Source organism: Mycteria americana, chromosome 2 (assembly GCF_035582795.1).
Source record: "Mycteria americana isolate JAX WOST 10 ecotype Jacksonville Zoo and Gardens chromosome 2, USCA_MyAme_1.0, whole genome shotgun sequence".
Classification (NCBI taxonomy): Eukaryota; Metazoa; Chordata; class Aves; order Ciconiiformes; family Ciconiidae; genus Mycteria; species Mycteria americana.
In genome coordinates, this window is record NC_134366.1 from 127,611,143 (window position 1) to 127,635,294 (window position 24,152).

Sequence of the window (24,152 nt, forward strand, 5' to 3'; positions counted from 1 at the left end):
ATATGAATATGATACCATAGCACAAGGCAAAAAGACCAAGAACATTCAAACTATACTGTATAGTAGTTATTTTCTCTAGTAAATATATATATCCAGAGAACAAGTCATAAAATGAAAAACCATACATTGCTGGAAACCATTTTTAAATCTCATAACCCCCCAATGTTGCTTTTTTACAAATAAGGGAAAGTCATCATATAACTGAGCTAGGAAGGTACGATACCTCTAAAAAATAGTCTCACGCTAAAGAAATTAAATAGGAATACAGCGAAAATGACAATATTGTTTACCATGGAAATAATATTTGCACAAAACAGGACACAATAACATCTTCTAAAACAACGGAGCAGCAATCCTAATGCCGCTCTACGTTTCAAATGTTTATATCCAATGTATTTGTAATAATCTTTGCAAAGGTTTGTGAGAAATAAATCTAATCTCCCCCTTTTTTTCAAACTACGCATGGTATATGTGCTAACTTACTGAATTCATCCTTCATGCAATTCCAGTTTATTAAAGAGGTTAAAAATTTATAAAACTCTGATGGGATATGGTTTTAATGCTTCATCACACTACCCATCATTTGCTTTTCAATCTAGATCAGAATGATCTTTCCGACTTCCCTGCAATCACCTACCTGCACAGCTAATATTTTCTGAGCGTTCTCCTGAGAGGCTGCCTGGATCCTCGCCAGCCCAGCCTGGATGGAGAGGCCACGCCGCCTCCACCGCGCTGCCAGCGCCCCGCGCTGCCGCCTCTGCAGCGCCCGCAGCTGGGACGCCAACGCCAACGCCAACGCCAACGGGAACGGGAACGGGGGTCGGGGCAGGGGGGAGAGGCAAGAAGGGGGGAGGGGGGGAGGAGGGGGAAAAAAAAAAGGAAAAAAACCATTAAATTCCCAAGCCAGAGGAGGAGAGGAAATTAATGGCAGCGTTCAAGAAGAATGATGGAGGGAAATATAGAAAGCAGTCAATAGCCCATTCTGCGCGGTACGGACCTGACAGGAATTTCACAGTCTCTTGGTTTTTCAGCCCACTCATGTGCATTCATCAGAAACCAGTCACATCTGGCTGCCAGGATGGGGGGTTAATTTTCTCTAAATGCCTCAGCAGTTTTGTTCTAGCTGAGGCAAACTCTGTGACTGCAAAGCTGATGAGTAAAATATTTCTACTTCACCCAGTTTAACTCAAAACCGATAGCCTCGGGACATATTGAACCTTTCTTAAAAAAATAATCTTTTGAAGCTTTTTGAATGGCACATCAGGTCAGGCCAAAGTTTACAATGCAAGTTTAAGACTTTGATGGACACAAGGGCTTTTTTTTTCCCTGTGTAAAGCTTATCATAGCTTGGCAATGTGTGCTTTAGTGCATGACAAAACTAAAGAGAATTAACTTAGCCATCAACTGCTCAGGGAGAACAATAACAGGAAAGAAATTTCCAGATAGAAGTTCCTATTAATCTACCTAGCTATAACCATGTGACATGAAAGCATCTAACAGCACTAAATTGCACTGAATGCGGCAGCTGAGAGTGACACTACTTAAAAAAAGGATTTTGTATAGATGTATAGAAAAGATAACACCCTAGGAACCGCATTCGGTGCAAAGGATCCTAACTGAAACAATTCAAAGGGCGAGTGCTTACCGGATAGGCTTTTGCTATTTGCTAACAGTAATTATTGTTACAATCTACAGTTAAGACTGGTATCAGTTTTTCCTTAGTCTGCAAGTATTTGGAACTCATAAACACGGTGTGGCAGGTCTCAGTCTAGAAGAAAAATGTTTTCATGAGATCTGAAAATCTACCAACACAGAATGTTTCTGGAAAATGACTGTGGGTTTTGGTAAATTCTGCACGCATTGCTGCATACTCTAGACTAGTCGCAAGTTAGAAAATGGAAATTTAAACCACCTAAATTATTGCTTAGTGGAAATACACGGTTTTGTGTTTCATCAAGTTAATTATTTCAATAAATTCCATAGCTATTGTTAGCATGAGGCCTTCAAGAGTATGCCTGTCAACCAGATTAACACAATGGATTGTACCATTCCTTTGGAAATATTACATTTCATTAAGGTCAATGCCACAGGTCAATAATTGGATCAGTTATAAAGAAGCTTTTACATGATAAGATATGACTGCTCTTTAGGAGCAAGCGCAGTGTATCAGGTGAAAAATACACTTTTTCAAAAGAATGTAGATTACAGTAATATCAAGTGAGCTATTACAGCCTAGAGAGTAATTAATGCACATTTTCAAAATTAATGGCCTGCTTTTCAGAGATACTGAGTTTCCACAAGTCCCATTAGATTCTATGGAAGCTGGTAGTACTCTGCATCTTTGTAAATGAGGCTGTAAAATATTAAAACAGATCTTTGTACATAATTTTTTTGAGTCCTGCTACTGTATATTAAAAATAACATGAGGGAAGGTAGACAAACTCAATGGAAAAATATAAAAATGTCAATCTGAATCACAGCCAAAACATGAACCCAAAGAGGAATATGTTTTCCAGTTTGAAGAACCTTTTCTAAGTACCACTGCTCCTTTCCTTCTATTTTAAGAATTTTTTTTTTCCCTGAAATCTATCTCTTTCTGCAGGTCTGCTGTTAATTCAACTATTTTCAAATCTCATGTTGTTTGATACCATTCTGGAGTCCGAAAAAGAATGCAGGTGAGAGAGGAGAAAAACATAACAACTTATGACTTTTTAATAAAACAACCTACTCAAGCCCTAGAAAAACAAATTAAGTAGAAAACTATTTTTTGGATTATCAAAATTCTCATTTTTGTAAAAAGGTAAAATAACTGCAAGGTATGTTGTCATGATTTGGCTAATGGCAGTTGGGAGAGCACGTGAAAGGATTCGTCAGTGAATGGTGAAAGGGATCAGTGGCTATCCTGTTCAACTGCCATCCAGTTTTTTGTCTTGAGAGAATCAAAAGACATTCAAAAACTTTTGAGGTTTGGCTCTTTGAAAATTGCTTTAATGTTATTGAGAAACTGACAGTTTATAATGGCTGGTGTCCAATACGACCTTCACTAATGCTTCTCATTTCAAAGAACTGAATAAACACTTGGAAATTACAAGTCCATGATAGCTGCTGTTACTATTGTAAGTATCCCTGCATCTAATGCATCTCATATTTTGAATACATTTTATTGTGCCTAGCATAATGGAGCCTAAACCCAATATTTATTAATTTTACAATATTAATTGCAACATAAATAACATTTATGCACACAATCAGAAACACATGTCTGTGAGAAAGTAACAGCTTGATCAAATAATGTTACCTGCAAGCTTAGAATAAACTGATGGACCCACTAACCTAGGAGGGGCCATGCAATCTCCTGAGTTGACTGCAGACCCTTAGCTGAGGGAACAATGTAAAACAGAAAAATCCCGAGTAATCTAGCTAAAGAGCACTTCTAGCCCAAAAGCAGCCTGTAGATTTCATAGGTTTTGCCATGATCTCTCTATCCCTACAGGCACTGATACTTTTCCCTTAGATCCTCTTCTCGGTCATATAATAGACATATAGTTATTTGATTTTCCTTATCTTTTAAATTTTGATCACATGTAGAGACAAGAAGGCATGGCAGGCATGAGATGCATACATGACATTATTGCTAACTCCTTCATTTTTCATTGCTTTTTCTCCGCTATCTGAGAAACATGCTGCTTCCTAAGTATTCTCAACACACTGAGCCAATTGCTGACAGAGAAGGTAACAGCATCTCCAGTGGTCAAGGTGTAGGACTATATACCGTAGCCAAATATTTATATGAGATTCACTTTGTTTCTGACATTTACTTTGCTGTAGGAGCAGGACTGAAGGAAAAAGGAAACAAAAAACCAAGCTAGCTCCACATTTGGGGGATTCAAAAGCAAAGGAAGCACCAGGATCCTTGTTTCTGTCGTTCTTGCACCTGCTATGGCTGCAGCTGATGCAGGTCTACTGTTAGTCCCCACAAAACAATCTTCCATTAAAGGGACTGTAGGCGCTTCTGCAAGCATCAAAACAAAAGTCATCCTGCAAGAAGGAGCAATAGCTTTCAAACAGGCGTGGGGGTTTTTTTGCTGGGAGGGGACAATTTCTGCAGCAAGCGACTTCTCCCAGTCCTCATCCTACAAAACAAGGAGATGATGAGCTGGACAGGCACCTTTGTGAGCTGCTGGGGAGAACGAATGACGCTATCAAGGAGTTGCCCTCGCCATGCTGCTACTTTGGGGCTTCACTGTCATTCTGCTTTACTTGTGTTGTGGCTCCCCTCTGTGCCTCCCAGCATATGGCTCTATATTTGTTTAATTCCTTGTTTGTATATGGTACTAATATCACCAATACTATCAGTGTAAATTTGGGAAAAGGAGGTGTGAATTAGCTGCTGTTGCTATCTTACTAGAGAGGAAGCTTATGATTCAGGGTACCTTATTCTGTTCTCACCTTTAAGATTTTTGTTATGATAAATCAAGATACTTCATTAAATTCATGCCTGATTTGCAGTAATATAATGGAAATTAAGCTAATATTTTAATCTGTAATTTCTTATTTGAGGGATGAAACTGGGATAAAAAGCATATGATACTATTTGAAGTTGAGGCCTATTCAAGCCTAATTCATTATTCCAGTGGTATTGTTTCTAGGTCCTCATTAATTAAGGCTATCACAATATTTGGATTTTCTATACAGTAAACAAAAGGTAAATTGAAAGAAAATCCCACACAGACAGAAGGAACAGTATCTTATTTAGACTAGAACGCTTTTTACTTTTGTTGCCTGGCCGTTCACAGGAACCCAAAATTTTCACCTGCTTATCTTGTATTACACAGCCTAGCTGCATAGGACTAGACCAAGGCAGACTACAGACATATTTGACAATGGAGCCAAAACTAGGGGTGTTTAGTTGATTAAACATCAAACGGCATGTGGCCCCATTAAGAATACAATGTGAAGAGCACATGGAAGTCAGTCATGATGCTTTTTCTCAGTCAATAACATACTACTCGGACTGCTTCAATTACCATATTGGGTTATGATTACAAACCTAATGCTCCTCTCTGCTGTTTCTAATTAGTGGGATTCAACCAATCTGAATAGAACTGTTCCTATTTTACACCTGAGAATGCAAAGAGTCAGACCCTCTATGAATAAAGTTTCATTTTATTTTCCAAAATTATAATTATGCATAAGACAATTGTATTCTGCATTTAGAACACATACTTACTTCTAAGGTGTCCGATCCAGTAAAACTGCAAGGTTCTGGATCACATATAAGGTAGTAGATATTACTATAGGCAGAACTAGGATACTGCTTGTCTCAAAAGAAGATTCTCTTTAAATTTTGCCAAACTTTAAACATTTGATCTAAAAATGTGCATGGCAGGTGTTTGCCTCAGGCTGAATTTGTTTGGATAGCCCAAGCAGTTTGCTTCTTTTGTGAGGTATTCTGGGCAAAATACATTACTCTGCTCCTGTTACAAAATTATATTGATGTTTCTTTTACTAGCTGCAGTATGCAAAGGGGACTCACATTTCAAAGAGGACAGCATTTTCATATGTGATATGACTTTTTCATAAAAATAATCTGGTGAAAACTGTAAGTCTTTGGAAAGCTATTGGCTGCAGATAGCCACTAGTAAAATTTTCCATTGTTATCAACCAAAAGTTTTAAAAATATTGCCCTCTGTAAGCATTCTTGAGCCTCTCACTGGTCCTACAGTTGATCAGATTCTTTATGTACCAGCCTTGCCAAGCAAGTAAGAATGCTTATCTCTGTATAACTCAACCCTGCACATAAACCATCTTCACAAAGCAATCTGGCATACATTAGATCAGGGATACAGCACTGAAACTTGATTTTCTCTATAATGTCTCTTATTTTGGTCCAGGATGAGATTTATCACTGCCAACAATGTGCCTATCTGTGTATCAGTGTAAACATCCATCTATTGGTGCCCAGCAAACCCAGAGGAAAAAAAGTCTTTGTGAAAATTGGAAGGTATATTTGGATCAAACTGTGAAGTCTGTGTTAAGGATGCCAACTTGTGATTAAGAAATCCAGCTGTTAATCAAAACTGGTGCAATTCTAACTGTCATAGTCTAGTCTAGGCTTATACAGCTATGTTAGGATACAGTAACATCAAACAAGGAGATCCAAACCTAGACCATAAAAATGGAATATTAATTGCCAGTGCAATAATATTTTACCAGAAAAAAAATGATTTTGTGAGTTTTCCTTCAAGTACCAACTGAAATTTCCTCTTCCTTTCCTAAAGCTTCCTTCAGAAACAGCCTGAAAAGTAGGAAGCAAACTCAGCCACACAGCTCAAGGAATGGAAATTTCTCTGATTACAGAGACTTAGAGACATAGCTACTCTGAACAAAGGTTGATTCCAGACTGAAAACAACCTAAGGAAATACAAATTGAGACATTTAAAAGAACTAGCAGCTGAAGATGATGTTGCACCTACGGTAGGTAGAGCTACCTACCAGGTGACTAAACCCATTTGTGGATATTAAAATGAAGAAGAAATGGACTAAGCAGCAGCAAGAATGGAAAATATACGTAGCTGAGGCAGATGAGAGAAACAGATGGGCAGAGCATTTCCAAGAAGTCTCACTAGACTCAGCCCACCATCAATACCATATTTTGATGAAATATTATGAACCTAAACCATTTAACATTAACAATAACCAGTTGAGATGTCAGCAATACACACAGCAATCCAGAAGCTAAAAAATGTCAAGGCAGACAGCAATGATCATGTCACAGAGAAATGGAGCACTAGATCCCACCTTTTAAACAAACCTCATAGAATTATTCAGAGAAAAAAGATCTCTTCCCTCCCTCCTGCAAGAGAAAAGGTTTGCAATGTAATATCATACAGGATGTAAGATGAAGTTGGGCAGAAATCTTAGTAAACAATAGGCTGGATTCAGCTCAGGCGAACATGAATGAGCTAGACATAGTCATAGTAAGGAACATCATCAAATAATACATCATCAGTTCTCAAAAGCACTTGGAAAGCTTACGTACACCTGCAATCATATCTGAGCATGAATCAGGTTCACGCTGTGAAGAAGGCACAGAATGATGGAAGACAAAGTCCACTGTAACGATCTAGGCTCCTGAAAGTAAGCCTGCAGAAATCCATTATATTCATCTCTCTGCCACACTGTACCCCTGGCACATTAACCAAATCATTTAATCTCAGCTTTTCAGAGATAACTGGGAATTTTGTGCTCTCTCTTTTTTGGGGGGGATCCAATTTAAGTCTTTAATTTCTAGAGCTGATTAGCAATGACAGATTCAAGTGAAGACACTGGGAAGACTTGAAATCGTAGTGTGCCATGAAGAAGGGTATATTTCTGACAGTACAGTACCAGGGCTAGATCTGCAAAAGGCTTTAGGCATCTGATTGCTATGTTAAGCAGCTAAAACCGTAGTTATTCTATGGTGTTCACAGTACAGGAAACTGAGATTATTTCACTGATTTCTCTTATTAAAACACGACTGTTTTACATTCAGTGAATATAACTCTTTCAACACCATTCTTGACTGACACTGATATAACTGGTACCTGACCTTCTGGATTCAACATGATATTATTTTGTAATTCTGCAGTAGTCCCTCTTGAGACACCAGTTTATTACAAAATGTAGCAAACCAAAATGAAACTAACGGAAGAAGTATTAACTACTAGTCACTGCTGTCAGTAGTAACCTACTATGATTTTCAGACCTAAAGCAAATTACCGTTACATGTTGAACAGAGACTAATATGTCACTTCTAAATCTACACTTTCTCTATTTTCAAATGATGCTAATCTTATATCAGAGGACCCAATGTGTGTGTCATATTAATTCAACAGTGCGCTGTGAATGCTAAATTCTATGTAAATGACATAAGCCTTATCAGTTCCATTCATTGTTACAACTCAAACAACGGCAATTACAACAACTCTACAGATTTTCGCGCTGTAAGAATGGCAGATTTATTAGCAAAATCCAGTTAATATTTATCTTTTTATACTATTCAACTACCAAGTTACACCTGTACAATATAGAAAGCTCCTAGGTAATGAGATATTTCTTTATTGTCAAATCTGCTCCACAGACTGCTGGTAAAGATTACATAGCTCATTTAAATAAAGCTCTTTTGTCAACAGACTGGATATACTTTAAAAATGAGTAAAAGCCTCATGAAAAAAACAAATCTCAGCTGATGTGCAAGTATACATGAAAAGATGCACTTGTTTTTTGACCTTATTCCAGTTGTGAATGCTTTGGTAAGCAGATTAGCAACGTTAAATTTTAAAAAAGGAAAACTGTATTTCAAGATCCACTGAAAAACAAACAAAGAAAAGCCTGAAAAAATCAGAGTGCAATCTTCTACTAAAAATATCGGTGAATGCAGACAAAAACATGGGTTAATAGAGGAAGAAAAAAATTAAAGACTGGTATTATGATTTTTAACTGCTGTCAGGAAAAAAATAAGGAAAAGAGACAATAGAGTAGGATCAGGGTATCTTTCTGCTTACTGTGGCTACTTACTAGAGGCGTTTTTAATACCAATCTGAAAATGAAAAGTGTGCTTTCTATATTAGGTTCCTGAAAATGTAGCCTAGAGTTTGATACTGAGTAGATATAGAATACATGTGATGTTATTCTTTCCTCAAAGGTTTTTATACTTGCCAATTTCTACTGCTATACAAGGGAAATATATCTGTACTTATCCAGATGGCTCTCTCTATATCATTTAGTAACACTGATAATCAAATACTGCTATTTCATTCCCAGGAGCCTGAAGCAATGAATGGAAACATCTTGAAAAGGTGCAGATAATTCCACTTACTCCAAACCAAAGGTTTATACTTTTTAAGGTTTTTTTGCCTCCAAAGCTCTCATCTGCAGAAGCCTACAACTTTTCCCAACTTTTATTTGGTATCTGCACAAGGCCATTAGCGGAACATGTCAGGCAGCACACACTGAAGTGTCAAACCCCTGCAAGTAAACAAGATTTCTCCAAAGAAATTCCTGACCTTGCCATTAATTTCTCCTGTTAAAGCAGCCATAATCTCTAATCATTCCTTTTACAGACTCTACTGCTTACTCTGAAAAGAAGAAATTGCACAATAAAATACCATATCTCATCCTCTGTCCCCTCCTAAAGGATTTCTGGAGTATAATTGTTAACACATTTTTCAAAAAGTAAACTAGCACTCTTTTGACATTTAGTGTTGTTGAGAATTTTTTTCATGAGCTTATAATCTTAAAAATAAAACTAATAAACTAACATGAATACGAATATGTTATACTACTTTTCCAAACAATTTAATAGTGAGGTCTAAGATAAGCTCCATCTTTGTGAAGGGTGAATTCATGCTGCCTTTGCTACCTTTAAAATACACTAAGATTAATTACCAAAAAGTACTTCAGTTGTAGCAGAATACAGACAGCACCCTGCCTGTCTTGACTAAGGAACATAAAATATTATGATGATAAACATTTATATTAAGCAGTTGCTTCTGATTCATCTAAAGTATCTCATGATTATTGCAAAATAGTAAAATGAAATTCAAAAGAAGAAATTTTATTTTTTTTCTACATGACATACATTTATCAGTTATCCCCTATAACTTCATGAGAACTCCAGGATCATAAATCAAGCCCATCTTGCTCTCTGGCCAGAAACCAGCCTGTTGTGACCAGACAGCACTGCCATTTCCTTTGTGTTTTGAGGCCTTTGGCACCTGGCTACGATCTCACCAGAGCTGTTAGTCACCAGCCTATTCCCAGGCTTTGTGCAGCGTGACCGTGTGCCGCGACAGCCCAGGTCACACAACGGGCACCTCCACAGTTGCACGTGCTCCTGGATACTTGGCTGGATTCCCACCAGCATCCCTTTAGCTGTGACAGAAACTTGACTTCCAGTTAACCATTTGAGGAATGACATGGCCTTCAGCTGAGCAAAGCCAGGCTTTGCACAGGAATTTCCCACATGGGTTTGCACAATACGCTGCCCAGACAGTGAAAGCAGCCCAGAGGCTGGATATGCTGCAGGGCCAACTTGAGCACAGAGAGGTAAGTGTGCTTCCTGGAAGGCAATGAATCAATCAGAAGAACAGCTGGCCAATTAAGATGTGCATAACTTCTTGCCAGATGTTACCTCTGTGCTGATGGCTGACTGCATCTTAGAGATGCACATTGTTTCTCAACCCCTGGGGCTACTTTCATATCGTTAAATAAACAGAGCTAGGAACCATTCTATGGCAGTAAGGCTAAGTGGCGCAGCCTGGCTTTGTCCACACTAGGTACTCCACTACCACTTCTCAGTCTTGTGTGATAGCCTCACTGCCCTAAGACGCAAACAGCATTTTAGGGGGAGGAGGGGCTACCGGATGAATGACTGAATTAATTTGAAGGCTGTGTTTCAGCCTATGAAGAGAAAACAGAGAGTAGGCATTGCATACCCTTGGCTATGGCAAAGCCTCTTAGGATACTGGTGGAATACTGTATTTTGCTGAGGGAACTAAAGCTGGTGCTGTCCCATCCACATTCCCTGCTTGAAGAAGTCCCTGGTGCATGTTATTCCTCGACTCGTGTTAGGCCTTCTCTTGGAAAGTGCTAGCTAGCACAAGCCAAAACAGGACATGGTACCATAAATATACAGTGTGGAGGACTACAGAGCAGGTCAAGCTAGGTCCCTAATCCTCTTTTATTTTGCAGACTAGACGTTGCCTTCATGGCCAACAGTATCTTGAGCTTCCTGTTGAAAGTGTCTTGGAAAGAGCTAGATGCACACATGCTTTTCATAAACAATAAGTACTGAATTCATAAATTATAAGAATTCATGGGCAGGATGGGATTAGGAAGGGAACATGAAGGTTGGAAGGGGTCCAACTTCAACAAGTAGGGGAAGATAGGAAAAATATATGTGGCTAGAGGGTATTACAGTATGTCAGGTTAGGAGCTACACTGTGAAGGGAAAAAGGGATATCTTGAGACTCATGAACTGAAGTCGTTAAGTCATCAACTAACTTGAATTTGACTTCCTTAGTCTAACCAAACACCCTTTTCTTCTTATCTAGCACCAGAGATTAGATTTCAGAAACAGCATGAAAATTCTTCACCCTAGTCACCCTCTTCCTGACATAGACTCTAGCTCTGATTTACATCTTTAGGCCAGACAGCTGCTTTCCTTCTTGCTTGACCCAGAGGCCAACATAAGGTGACAGAATGCCCTTTCTTGCTTTCTAAACATAAGCATCTTTCGAGGTTTCAAAGAGTCTGATTCCCATACCCACCACATCTACACATCAGCTTCTCAGTACAGTCACTTATCCAGTATGATTCTTGGTAGCATTCTCACTGAGACCTCTAAAGAGTTACTTAATTTTCTGATCTAAGAACATAGCACTCAAACAGGCAGTCCTTGTTAGGATTTGACTGTATTTTCCCACCACCATTATCTGCCTGTCTTCAGTCAGGATGGACATTGTATTGCAAAAATGAATATTACAGGGAAGGCAGAAATTAAAATGGTGTTCACAGAATGGAGTTTACAATTAGTTAGATACTTAGCTTCAGTCTGTCATAATATGTATTGTATTAACTAGCCATTAAGATAATTGGAATAAAATATTGCAGGTCTTGCCAGAACCCTTTGTCCTCAGAAGGGCTTAGGGATTCAGCCACATTTTTGTAGGAAGCACAATGTGAGCAGAAGGAAAAGGCTAAATGAAGTCACACACTGTCAGTAATTAAATCACTCAGTAAGTCATTCATAGGAAAGTCTCAAATTATAAGAAATACCACAGGTGCCATGTAGACTCAGATAATGTGATGTAGGTTAGGACCTAATGTAAAGGAGAAGTTTGAATGATATTTCAAAAGCACTGATTCATTGTACTTCCTTCTTCCAGTTTTCAGAAGAAGAAAGATGAAAGAGAGGAAGAAGAAAGACGAAGAAAGATGAAGAAGAAAATTAAGAACAAGAAATAAGAAAGCAAGTGTCTGAGAAGGCAGGAATGAGAATTCTCCACCTTGACAGTGCAGCTCTATTTCAATCTGCAATATTCCCACCTCAATATTTTATAAAGAAATAAAAATATGGAAAGAATACTGTTGGAAAAACTCCCAAATACATTATTTGTAGTACCTCTTTAAAGCACATGAGTAAACAAACAAAGGTTTCTTAACTTTTGTTGTTCTACCTGCTCTCCTACACTCCACAATATCTTCCCCCCTTCAAATTTAGAGAACTCAGTCAGTAAGCAGATGGTCTGCTATTGCATTTACAGTCTGAATTTCAAAGTGTAGTCTGTGTCTCTTCTAGTGTGTCCGTGGACTTTGCATAGGGCAGAATATTCTAAGTATCAATGGAATAAAGCAAAACTCTGTATGCAAACAAACTGCAATTGTTTTTCTTCAACAAAACTGCCACAGATAGCAGGACAGATTCAAACGGACATGGACCACAAAGAACTTGTGGTATGGCACACAAGATGGCTAATAAGGATACACCATGCTGGTAGTCAGCCCTGAGTCAACTGCAACAGCGTAGGTTTCAACAGTGCTGTTTTTATAGCCAAGAGACTAATTTGTGCACTCCTAGATTTCATTATTTTGTCTTTATTTAGTCATTTCATTGCTCAAATGTTGTTTAACAATTCTCCATGCTTTTACTTCTAAACTTTTACTCAAGCTGAATTTTGTCGTTTCCATGTGTGTGTCGTATTTCCCTCACTTTTCCTCCTCAACACCATCCAGAGATTGGCAGCCATCAATTAGATTGTAATGCTATTGTAAATTATTTATGATATTTCATAATGATAAAGCAGTACTTTATGTAGCAATAAGATAAGGTCTCTGCTATAGTCCCTGATAAAAACTTCAATCACAGGATCATATTCTGCTTGTCGCTTACAAATTTAATGCAAAAGCTAAATAACTTTTTACTTCCTGATACATTAGGAAGTTTCCAGCCACTGCATCCATTTCTAAAGGAAAATAAAATACTACTTGTGGGCATTCTTGTTTCCTGGAAGCAGCAATTGTAAGATTCACCTACGCATTTTTCACCTGCAGGCTATGAGTGCTACTTGGCACTCCCCTGGTCCCCTCATCTGGAGGACCCGTAGAAGCACAACACATTTGCCTCCCTGTCGGCATGCAGCAGTTTCCAGCACAATGAAATTCAGGGCCTTCATACAGCTGATGCGCATGTGGGTCTTGTCCTGTTGCTGAATGGGGACATAGCCAGGATGTGCACCCACAAATCAGAGCTGGGTGTGCCCTGGTTCCAGAGCAGGGACGAAGCCTGAAACAACCACAGCTGAATCGTCTGTTTCACGCTCTGCTTTCAGGAAAAGGGGAAGAGCCAAACAGTGAAGTGAATAGTGAAGACAGTCAGATGACAACCATATTTTCAATTTATGAGAAAAGTAAAACCCCAAAAGCAACAATGCTAGTGAAATTAAGTCAAATTTCCTCAGCAACTGCAATGGCCCCTAGGATTTGTCATTTTTACGTTGCAGCAAGGAAACTGGAAGTCCTAGGAGGCCAGGCTGTAGCCCAGATAGATCCATGCCTCATCCCCTAGCACCACAACAGGGACCCTATTAACACTGGCAAGGCTGACCGCCCTGAAATTGCAGACTTTTAAAACACTGACATTCTTGGCCCCAATGGCACAAGGCCTCAGGACCTGTGCCCCAGATTTTGGGCAACACCTCAGGACCTCCAGGTGCCAAGTGCCTGGCTCTGCTGTAAGCCACCAGAGTCCCCCACCGCAGAACTGGGACCACAGTCTCTGTTACTGGGGACACACACGGGCGCAGTCAGGCTACCTAGACCTCAGGCAGTGTGTCCGGAGGAACCGTGCTGGAGTCACAGGTCCCAGCCTAGCAAGGGGAATTCGGCATCTCTTTCCCACTCCGAGCAGGGCTGCACTGAAAACTGAGTTTCTATCAGTGAGCAATTAATTGAACCCAAGATGTTAAATAGTCACCTCATTTTTTGTTTCATTAATGTTGCTGGCAGATTATCACTTACTTGTTACTATCACTTAGGTGTGTTTCTTAAACACAATCATCTTAAATATGATTTGATCAAAAAGGTTTTACATATACCAATTACAGCCCTTACTATACAGGTATTATATTTACAAGGCAAATATGTTAAATAGAAAGCATTAAAATAAAAAGATCTGACAAAAATTGTTGAACACTGCTTCCAAAGATGTATGTATTTAATGGACCTTACCTTAAAATTGGTGTCTATGTTCACTTTTCGTCTTAGCAAGGATTACAACTGTATAGTCATCTTTTTCTAACTCATGAAAAATTCTCCAGAACTGATGAAAATTCAAGCGTGCATGAAAACAAGGAAGTCATTACTAGCATGTAAGCTTCAGATTGATTTTCACTATGTTTGTCAAGAACTTTGGGCTTTGTAATCCTTCTTTGAAATGCAGTCTGTATAAACCCTTTCAAATAGCAGTTTTCCTAGATAAAAGCCGACGGCAGTAATAAATAGGACAGAAAACACATCTTTGGTTAAACTATTTTAACGAGGAGGTCCTTAAACTGTTAATGACCCGAGTCAGTGACTTTGGTAACCATGAGTTAGTTGGCAGGTTCCACCTATCTTGATTTCCAAATGTGCTGGTTTTGGCTGGGATAGAGTTAATTTTCTTCAGTGCATCTGACACTAATTTTCATCAGTTCATCTTCATAGTACCTAGTGTGGGGCTATGTTTTGGATTTGTGCTGAAAACAGTGTTGATAACTCAGGGATGTTTTCCTTACTGCTGAGCAGTGCTTACACAGAGTCAAGGCCTTTTCTGCTTCTCACCCCACCCCACCAGCGAGTAGGCTGAGGTGGGGTGATGGCTGGGAACATGTCCCCTCCCAACAGGAAGCTGGGAGGGGACATGGCTGGGACAGCTGACCCCAACTGCCCAAAGGGCTATTCCATACCATATGACGCCATGCTCAGCATATAAAGCTGGGGAAGAAGAAGGAAGGGGGGACATTTGGGGTGATGGTGTTTGTCTTCCCAAGTAACTGTCACATGTGATGGAGCCCTGCTTTCCTGGAGATGGCTGAACACCTGCCTGCCCATGGGAAGGAGTGAATGAATTCCTTGCTTTGCTTTGCTTGTGTGCATGGCTTTTGCTTTCCCTATTAAACTGTCTTTATCTCAACCCATGAGTTGTCTCACTTTTGCCCTTCTGATTCTCTCCCCCATCCCACCGGGGGGGAGTGAGCGAGCGGCTCTGTGGGGCTTAGCTGCCGGCTGGGGTTAAACCACGACACCAAGATTCTTAACAGTCACAATTACACAAATAGATTCAGTATTATGTTCCTGATTACCAGATAAATGAAAGATGCAAAAAGGAATCTAGTTAATGCCTTTATAATCACACACAATTACCTTAAAAGGATAATAAAAAGAAAAGAGAAATGTTCAGAAGTTAGGAAATGCCAGACTTACAGTTGCTTTTGCAATGTTAATTTAAGACCCTATGTATTATGACACAGTCTTATTTATATGGTTCATAGTCTTTTTCCTATGTTTTTCAAAGGAATGGGTGGACTCACATTGTGAACAGATCAGCATGTGCAGTGGAAGAGAGTATTTCTTGGGGAGACTATTTCTGCAGAGTATAACAATATTCCATGTGAGACAGAGCTAAAAGGGGGTGAAACACCACCCCAAAGATTTTCATAGATGTTGTTGAGAGCAAATGACAGCTGAGATTTAAGAATCTTTAATTCCTTCTCAGTCTTTGAAAGCAGAGTGGCCTTAATAGACAGAGGTTCTTCCATTTCTCCATAGATTGATTCAGACTTACTGGAAAACTCCAGTATCTCCCTGAACGACTCTTTTTTTTTTTTTTCTCCAAAAAACCATTTTCCTATCCTTAGCCTGTCTCCTTGCCCTGCCACTGCCATTCTCAGTCCCACAAATATTCAACCTAATTCTAGAAAGTCTTCATCTCACATTCCCTATACTCCCTAAAAGACAGTAAAAACTGTCTTAAGTAGCATGAAACTGTGAATTAATAGTGGACTGAGGGGAGTTTTATCCATACTACAAGCATGTCAACATTGCAAAATAAAGGAGGACTATGGAGCAAACTCTATCACTAGACCTCTAATCATCAACACTGTTAGTTCACCCTCTGGTTTTATTTCAGACTAACCCATCTGCCCTCTTGCAGACAAAGCCTGCATATGATTTGCTTCAGGGACTGCTGCCAGAAAGCTTTATATCTGCGGACACCCTACATGTCATCATGCCACATCTCATGGCATATTATACATACCTTCACTTTAATACCATTTAAAAAATCTACTCTGATGGATTCACATGATTTCAAGTAAATGGAACTGAAATACAGTAGTACATAGTATTAACCACCAGTTAAGGCCACCAGGTCCCTGCTGAGGTCCAGAGAACAGAAATCCATGGCCAAGTGCTGTGTAGTGTGGACAAGCCAGTGGTACTGACAAAGTCAGCCTTGGTACTGTGGAAACCAAGAAGAAACACCACTTGGGCTTGAGCCCAAGGAGCTCTCCTTGAACTCCTTCTTTTTTGTAGCCTTTTTTAATGTATCAGAAGTGCCTGAAAAGCAGTGCTGTCAGTCTTTGTTGCAACGATAATGCTGAAAAATTGAAAGTATAAATGTCAGAAGCGGAATTTTCTGGTTTTGGTGATCTTTTTCTCCCCATTTCTGTGCGTGTTTCTCTTCTACTTTTCAGGACACAGGTTCAGCTTCTAACAGCAGACTTAACAATAATTATAGATCATTTTAATCAGTTTTCCCTTTCTGCAAGAAGGAAAAGAAAGCAAAAACCTGCATACGCCACATACACCTTGCTTTCTTTTGGAAGAAAATTTGGGTGCACAAGCAAGGAGGGAAACACTGCGCTTCAAAAACCTCCCAGTTTGGAAGATCAGGAGAGTAGGACTGCAGGGCACACAGCAGGTACACCTACCTGTCAGTGCAGACACAGTTACCGTATCCTAGATAACAAATTAGTAAGTCTGTTTCAAATTAAAGACTAGGTTGACTAGCACACTGGTTTTCACTCCTCTAATGCAAAATAAGTGCTTATTTGGATGCTTTACACTATTCCAGAGTTTGGAAAAGCAGTAAAGAGTATATCAATAAATTTAGCTTTATGAGTTGAATTTATTTAAAAAGAACAACACATAAAACCAGACTGAGATCACTTTTCTTTAACATATATTTAAGTATTTCATTCAAAAGTTTTAAAGGCCCCTTAACCCTGACCCCTTCTGAGGTCAATCATATGTGCTATATAGAATAAAATATTACTATTTTTTTCTATTACCTGAAACATATGCATGAAATAAATCCACCATAAGTCCAAATCAAGAAGAAAAATGCATCTTCAGTGCCAAAACTACCTCATCTAAGGCAACCACTTCAGTATAAATACAAAGCTCTTATCTTGTATGGAAGCTAGACAACAGAAGATAGCATTTGTCTGCAAAGTCAGCTATTATGCTATAGATAGCAAAGTAATGCAGAAATTTTAAATATATGCTGAAAACCCATATAAGTACAAAGCTTTGAACTTGATCAATAGTCTAGGAAAGCCCGTTTTTGGCAAATACACAATAACTAAAAGGTTGGTAACTAAAAAGCTGCGTGTTGTTGGACATCGCAGGATTTATAATACAGAGCTCGCTGAAATACAGCCACTAGGAATGTAGAAAAAGCAGTTTATTATATCATATAATCTGACAAATTTTTATTGTATATTCAAGAATGCATCTTAATAAGACTTAAAGACTCTCCTAATTCAGATTGCTCAACAGAGTATGCATGTTTGTTACCAGTGGTTTTTCACTACAGGACATATCTCTTTCAGTAAAACAAAACAAAAAACCCAATACCTTTTCTCCCCAAAACTGAAAGGGGACAGCTTCACAGGCATTAAAATAGCTAAAATAAGTAAAAAGATGGTGGGATTTTACAGTGATTTTAATTTTTTATAAATATAATATTGTAAATACAATAACTGATAGTGAACATCTGTTTATAGTACTATTACATCTACTAATCTGATTATAATACTGTGTGTAGGAAACGAAACAATTGCATTTGCATGCCTACAGCTCAAGTCTGTTTTATTTCCCGTGGATCATCTATGTATCTAGACAGGTGTGTTGGCTTCAGGCTATTTTTACTGCAAAACATCTGAAATCACAACTGTGAACCAGTTCTGCAGGTGAGAATTTTCCTGACAGTATTTACATTTGAATTTGAAAAGTCATCTGCAGCTTAAAGGAAGAGTATATTACTTAATGAACAACTATGGCCATTGGTTTTAGAGTTGGCTTCCGAACTGGGACCCGTATTTATAATCCTGTCTTTCAGAAAGACTGAGTTTTCCCGGTAAGTATTGGGCTACTATTATCTAGGTGTTTAAATATAAAGGTTTAGGTACCTAGCATGAGGCACTGGAGTTTGAAAGCTTTGCCCAACATCTAAATTAAATAGTGGTGTGCCACAAACTGGTAAGAACAAGAACTGCAAGATCTCAAAACAAAACCTGCACCCACACTGCCTGTCCACCCTGCGGCTTCACTTATTCAAAAAGCTTAACTTGAAAACTCCTCTTACACTTGTTATGAAATTACTGCTTGAGGAACAACGTGAAGTTCCTATGTGAACAATATTTAACTTCGATTCCGTATAACTTTCTTATCTGACAGATTTTTAACTATTCCTTTTCATAGCTTCAGAAAAAAAACCGTTTTCTAATGGGCTGCTGATCAGAACTGTTATTCTGATGGTGAAATCCCAAAGGGAAACACGTTTCAGATATGAAGTATTCCCTCCAGAGTCCCTGGCAGGCATAGAAAGAAGAACTTCTTGATGTATAAAGACAGTGTCACCATTGTCAGAGAACACTACAGCAGGAAATGAACCACAAATAATAGCAATGTCTTTCTTCCCAGGAATCAAAATAGTTGTTTTTTCACCTACAATAATTTTGGAGAATAGAATCCTAATGAAACCTTGTACATATGATGAGAAAAAACACCCGTCTCTAGCTTTTTTAAATGTGCATATACTTAGGCAATTACTCAAGCTCATAATTTATAGAAGGTAAGCTCGTACACAACCTATAGAGAAGGTCTCCATCAAGAAATCAAAATATAATTTTATAGAAGGTGAAATAATGTACAGTTCACAGCCAACTTCACTTTTCCAACAAATGGAGCCATAAATGCAATTTTCTGTCCTTTGCTCTGAAGAATTAATTTTAAGGTATTCATATTTTTCTTCAAGTACATCTTAAGTCTCAATTAAACCACAAAAAGCTACAATAAAGTAACATTAAGAACCAACTTAAACCCATCATAGCAAGGAAATTCAGACTTAGGCTAAAAATTTTGTCTCACTCTTCATCTTTAAATCACTCTGTTGTGGTTAGGAATCGTATGGCTTGGAGAAGTGTGTGATTTTTCATACTGCACAGTACATATGTTCCAGCACTTAGGTTAAAGGAAAGTCAGAATTTTTAGCCTTAACTCTGAATTTCTTTACTTTTGAAGGCTTAACTCAAGCATCTATAATTACTTTACCACGAGCTTTTTACATTTAAATCTTTTCACTCTGGAATAGAAAGTGGAATTCCGAAAGCTCCTATTTTACTGTGTACTTCAATAGCACTTTCTAAATTTAAAAGATTGAGCACCGCTTACTACATGAAACTGAATATATGCATTTTTAAATGGCACTTAGACATGAGTGGCTTAAATGTGGTAAAAAGGCTTACACATTCCCAATAGAAGTTACAAATTCAAACATTCGGGCATGAAAATCCTTTCCCTAAGTTGTTTTCAAGCTTCATCCTTTTTTCTGCAATAACTAAAGCAAAGCCACAGTAGCTGCAGCCATTTGCATCTAAGGAAGAGATGTTTTGCTTTGGTGATATAGTTAATGAGTCTAAAAATATTCAGTATAATAATTCTGTCAAAGCCCCCACAGTCTCCTCAATGAGCAGAAGCCTGCAGGATTCCAATGGGGAGCCAAGTAATGAGCTCTCAGCATTCGCTCCCACACCGTCCAGACGAAATATACTCGGGCCTCGACGGTTCCACATCATTAGCAACATGAAACAAAGACACATGCTTGACTTTAATAAGCGACTAAAGTTGCTGGCTTATTAGGCTGTCACTGCACATAAACTCTATTTCAGTGTGACAAAACAGTTCCCTGCAAACAACAACAAAAAAAAAAAAGGGGGGGGGGGAAAGGAGGGGAACACTTTTACAAACAGAGGTTGGTATAATTTAATGTAGTAAGCGATTGAACGGAGTTGAACGAAGGCACACAGGAAGTGATGGGTTTCTGACACCGACTCTCACGGGCACGCCGCAGACTGCAGTTTCACCGCTGGAGACGGCGGTTACGGTGGGCTGCAGTGATCAGACTATGGGCATATGTGACTGAGTTTTAGTTGATATTCCTGCAAGACAGGAAGTGAAGAAGCTTATTTCCCACTGGGAAAAGGTTCAGGCGTGATTAACTTGGGCATGACCAAATAGGTCAATGATATGACAATGAGTGTCTAGCACAATAATTAAGTGGGAAAATGTGTGTGATTTGTTTCTTCTTGTTCTTCACATACCAATAATGCATCAGCAAGGATTCATTTAATCTCTTTCATTATATAAAAATTGATAGCAACACTGTACGATAGCCTTCATTTGAATATGTTCCTTTAGATTCTATTTATCACTTCAGCAAAATAGTTGCACCGATGAATACTATTCAGTGTTTAAACTTCAAGGTTCGACGTGCAGAGCTACTGAGAAGCTTTTTAAATGTCAATTTCTGCTAAAAGTATACATATGTAGACAGAAAAAATATAATATTTACATTTAAAAAAGGGTGGCCTTTGATCTTAACTAAAACTTAGCATTAGAGATGTGCAGGAAAGAATCCTCCTGTGCCACAAACTTATTCCCCATTTCAAACATTCTCCTGTTTCATACGAGGGTGATGTGAAAAACTAGTGAGTGAGGTTAACAGAAGGGTTCGCTTGTGCCGTAAGTCAACCACCAGGCAGCTATGGCACTCATCTGAAGGTTGAAGATCAAAGCTCAGGTTCTCTGTTCTGCATTAATTCAGAGCAGCCATGGATATTTTCATGCACTACAAAGTCACCAGTATAGCTTCAACAGAAGAGAATGATAAAAATCTAACCATACACATTCAATAGGGTGGCCTTAGAAAATCCATCTAGATTATTTGAGGCAGATGCTGAAGCCCCTGGTCCAAACTGGGTTTAAGCAACCCAAGATGAGTAGAAATACTGTCCTAGGCCATAAGAGCATGTTCCTGTTAAAGGTTCTAAATAAAGTCCTACGAAGAATTCAGTTCTGAAAACCTGTCATTTTTTCCAAGGCAAAGGATTTCTTAACCAGCTACACTCAGCTTGTTTAAATATTTATTTCATTCAGAATACTTTTCACAAATGTAATTTGCTTTCTGAGCTCATTCTCAGACTCTTGATAATGGTAACACACTTTCGGGAGGCAGCCATCTTAAACAATGTTATTGACATGATTATACATAGAATGGTGGGCACGTTTAGGAGAATAATATATTGACTAAAGGGTAACAAAGATCTATATTTGGGGGGAGTTCTATAACCATGTTGTTTATTTCTTTTGTTTGGAAAATGTTGAAGAAGAGGGGGTTTTGTAGGCGTTAGAATAAAGCCTTTATATTTCCAGCGGAGGTGAGATAATTTAAAAAGATCTCTGAAGTAGAAGACAGAACCTCACTGTTGGTTCAACAGGCTGATCCATCAGAATTTCCAGGGAAAAAAAAATTAGGTTATCTTTTGACAATATGAATTTTAAAACAAAAGCAGTAGTTAAACACAGCTTTTACAAATGAGGAATTGAAAGGATCAAACACCCAGAAAAAGAACAGAAGCAATGAGTTGCTCTCTTAACAGTACCTAACAAAAAGAGATAATACATAAATAACAATGACAGGGTACATTATAGCAAAAAGTATAATCGCTTGCTAATTTCGGAGGTAATCTTGGGATACTTCAACAGCAGGTAGTATCAGCAGAAACCAACCTTCACCATGAAGCTCAGGCACAAAGTCTGGGACATAGCCAGGCCCAACTCTGTACTTACCAATACACACAATGCTGCAAGAGTTTACATGACTATGGGAACATAATCCTGAAATGCTGCAGTGTGTGTAGCAAGGAGGACATACATTAAGCTCTCCATTATTATACACAACAATTACAACTGGCTGCCTTTCCCCAAAAGGCTGGGAAAGACATCTAATTCACCTAGGGCTTTCCCAGAGACATGGAAAAAGAAGGACTGAAGTGTATATGTGCATCCTGAAAAGTTCTCAGTTCTGAAAATAACTAGCACTTGCTAACCACTTCACAAGGAACATACATACGACTTTGTCATCAGACACAACGAACACAGCAGATGCAACAGATTCAAGTAAAGCTAATACATTTTTGGAGAAATTTTAAAACTTTGAAGGCAATATTATCTGTAGAAGAAAATGTCATTATGGAATCTTGCATCTATGTAGTTATTCAGCTCTTATCTAGATCTAGCTGGTAAATACTAAACACCAAGATACTGTCGGAGTTACCTTCACAAGTTCAATAAGGCACAAAGCTGACCTAGGCAGGCTAGGTAGGCTCATATGTTTCTCTTAATAATCTCAGATATTTTTTCTAAATGATATAATTCATTTTGAACACTCGAAAAGTTCCTATAATTTATATTAAAGGATAAATAAATACATGAAAGAAAAATAAAAACCCAAAAGTTTTCCTTCAGCAATAATACACTCACAATCCATAACTAACAGGAAGACAAACAATCCATATTTGGCACAAAATACTGAAACTCTATTTATACCCTGGTTCCCAGCTGATTTAAACCTTCATTAGAAAATATACAACTGTTAGTGCAGAAAAATAGAAATATCTCGTGTAATAAGAGTAAATTATATATGAATGAGAGCCAGACACCCTTTGACACACTGCTGATAAAACCCCTGGCTTCAGGCATACTACTGAATTAGAAACTCTGTTGGGGTAGCACCCCATACAGAATAATGTGAGAATAAAATCATACTATAATAAATTTATCTTAGTGACAATTTTATGCACCATTCACTACTGTTAATTTAATAAAATACCCTTGCAGGGTAGCTGCCCCAGTGTCCCAGATCGCATGTTCCAATACCAGACTTAAAGCAGCAGCTGGACTTCACTGAACTGATTGTCAGTCACTATTCAGTGGCTGACAGTACTTTTAATGATCATGGGCAATACTTTAGAAAATTACAGCATTCTAGCTATAATTCTGAACTAGAACCGTCTCTTCATTTAATTCTGGAAGGAAAGTATGGCTGCAGGAATCTGGGTTTCACACAGAGGTTCAGAGTAGCTAAAGATCTTTCAAGTACCTTAGAGATTCTCTTAACGGCTTGTTTGCTATACTTTGATCACCTTGCATCTAAATAGAAGAAAATGGATGAGGAAGGAAAGGGAAACATATTTTATCTTATGTACATTGATTTAGTATCTTTAATTAACTCCCCTTCATGCTCCTATGTGTTCCTGTATAGATATGTCAGAAATGTAGCAGATGAAATCATTTTGCAAGGAGATATAGGCTTAACTCTTTCTTTGCTGTCTCTGTTTTTCTTCACACCACCTCCTTTCTGGGAAGAAGATATGTTCACAAAATATTGGCTAAGGAAACTGAAGATAATCCCTTTTACAGGATGCTCCACATGGCAGTAGGGAGAAATCAATTATCCTAAGCCTTTGTTCCTCCCCAGTAAAAGAAAAAATGCAATTTGAAATATCTGGTGGGTATAGCATCTTCCAAATGGTAGAAAGTAATGTCAAGCCTCTTGATGAATGTCAAAATGTTAACATGAAAGCAAGCTGGTTATCTGCGTTCTACCTGTGTGTCTCAGATCTGCTCTCTGATCCAAAGGCTGTCATTGCCGCCTGCCTTCCCAGTACATTTGAGTGAACTGTACATACACACTGGCATTGGGGAGTACCCGCACCATAAGTGTG

General features: G+C 38.5%; 1 protein-coding gene across 1 annotated transcript in view; it reads right to left on the reverse strand.

The window, feature by feature from the left end:
* Positions 1–24,152, reverse strand: part of CCDC178 (coiled-coil domain containing 178) — a 189,179-nt gene that overhangs the window by 17,581 nt on the left and 147,446 nt on the right. Inside the window, exon 19 of the mRNA XM_075495698.1 lies at positions 638–772. Coding sequence (XP_075351813.1) covers positions 638–772 — 135 coding nt within the window. The remainder of the gene's footprint in view (positions 1–637; positions 773–24,152) is intronic.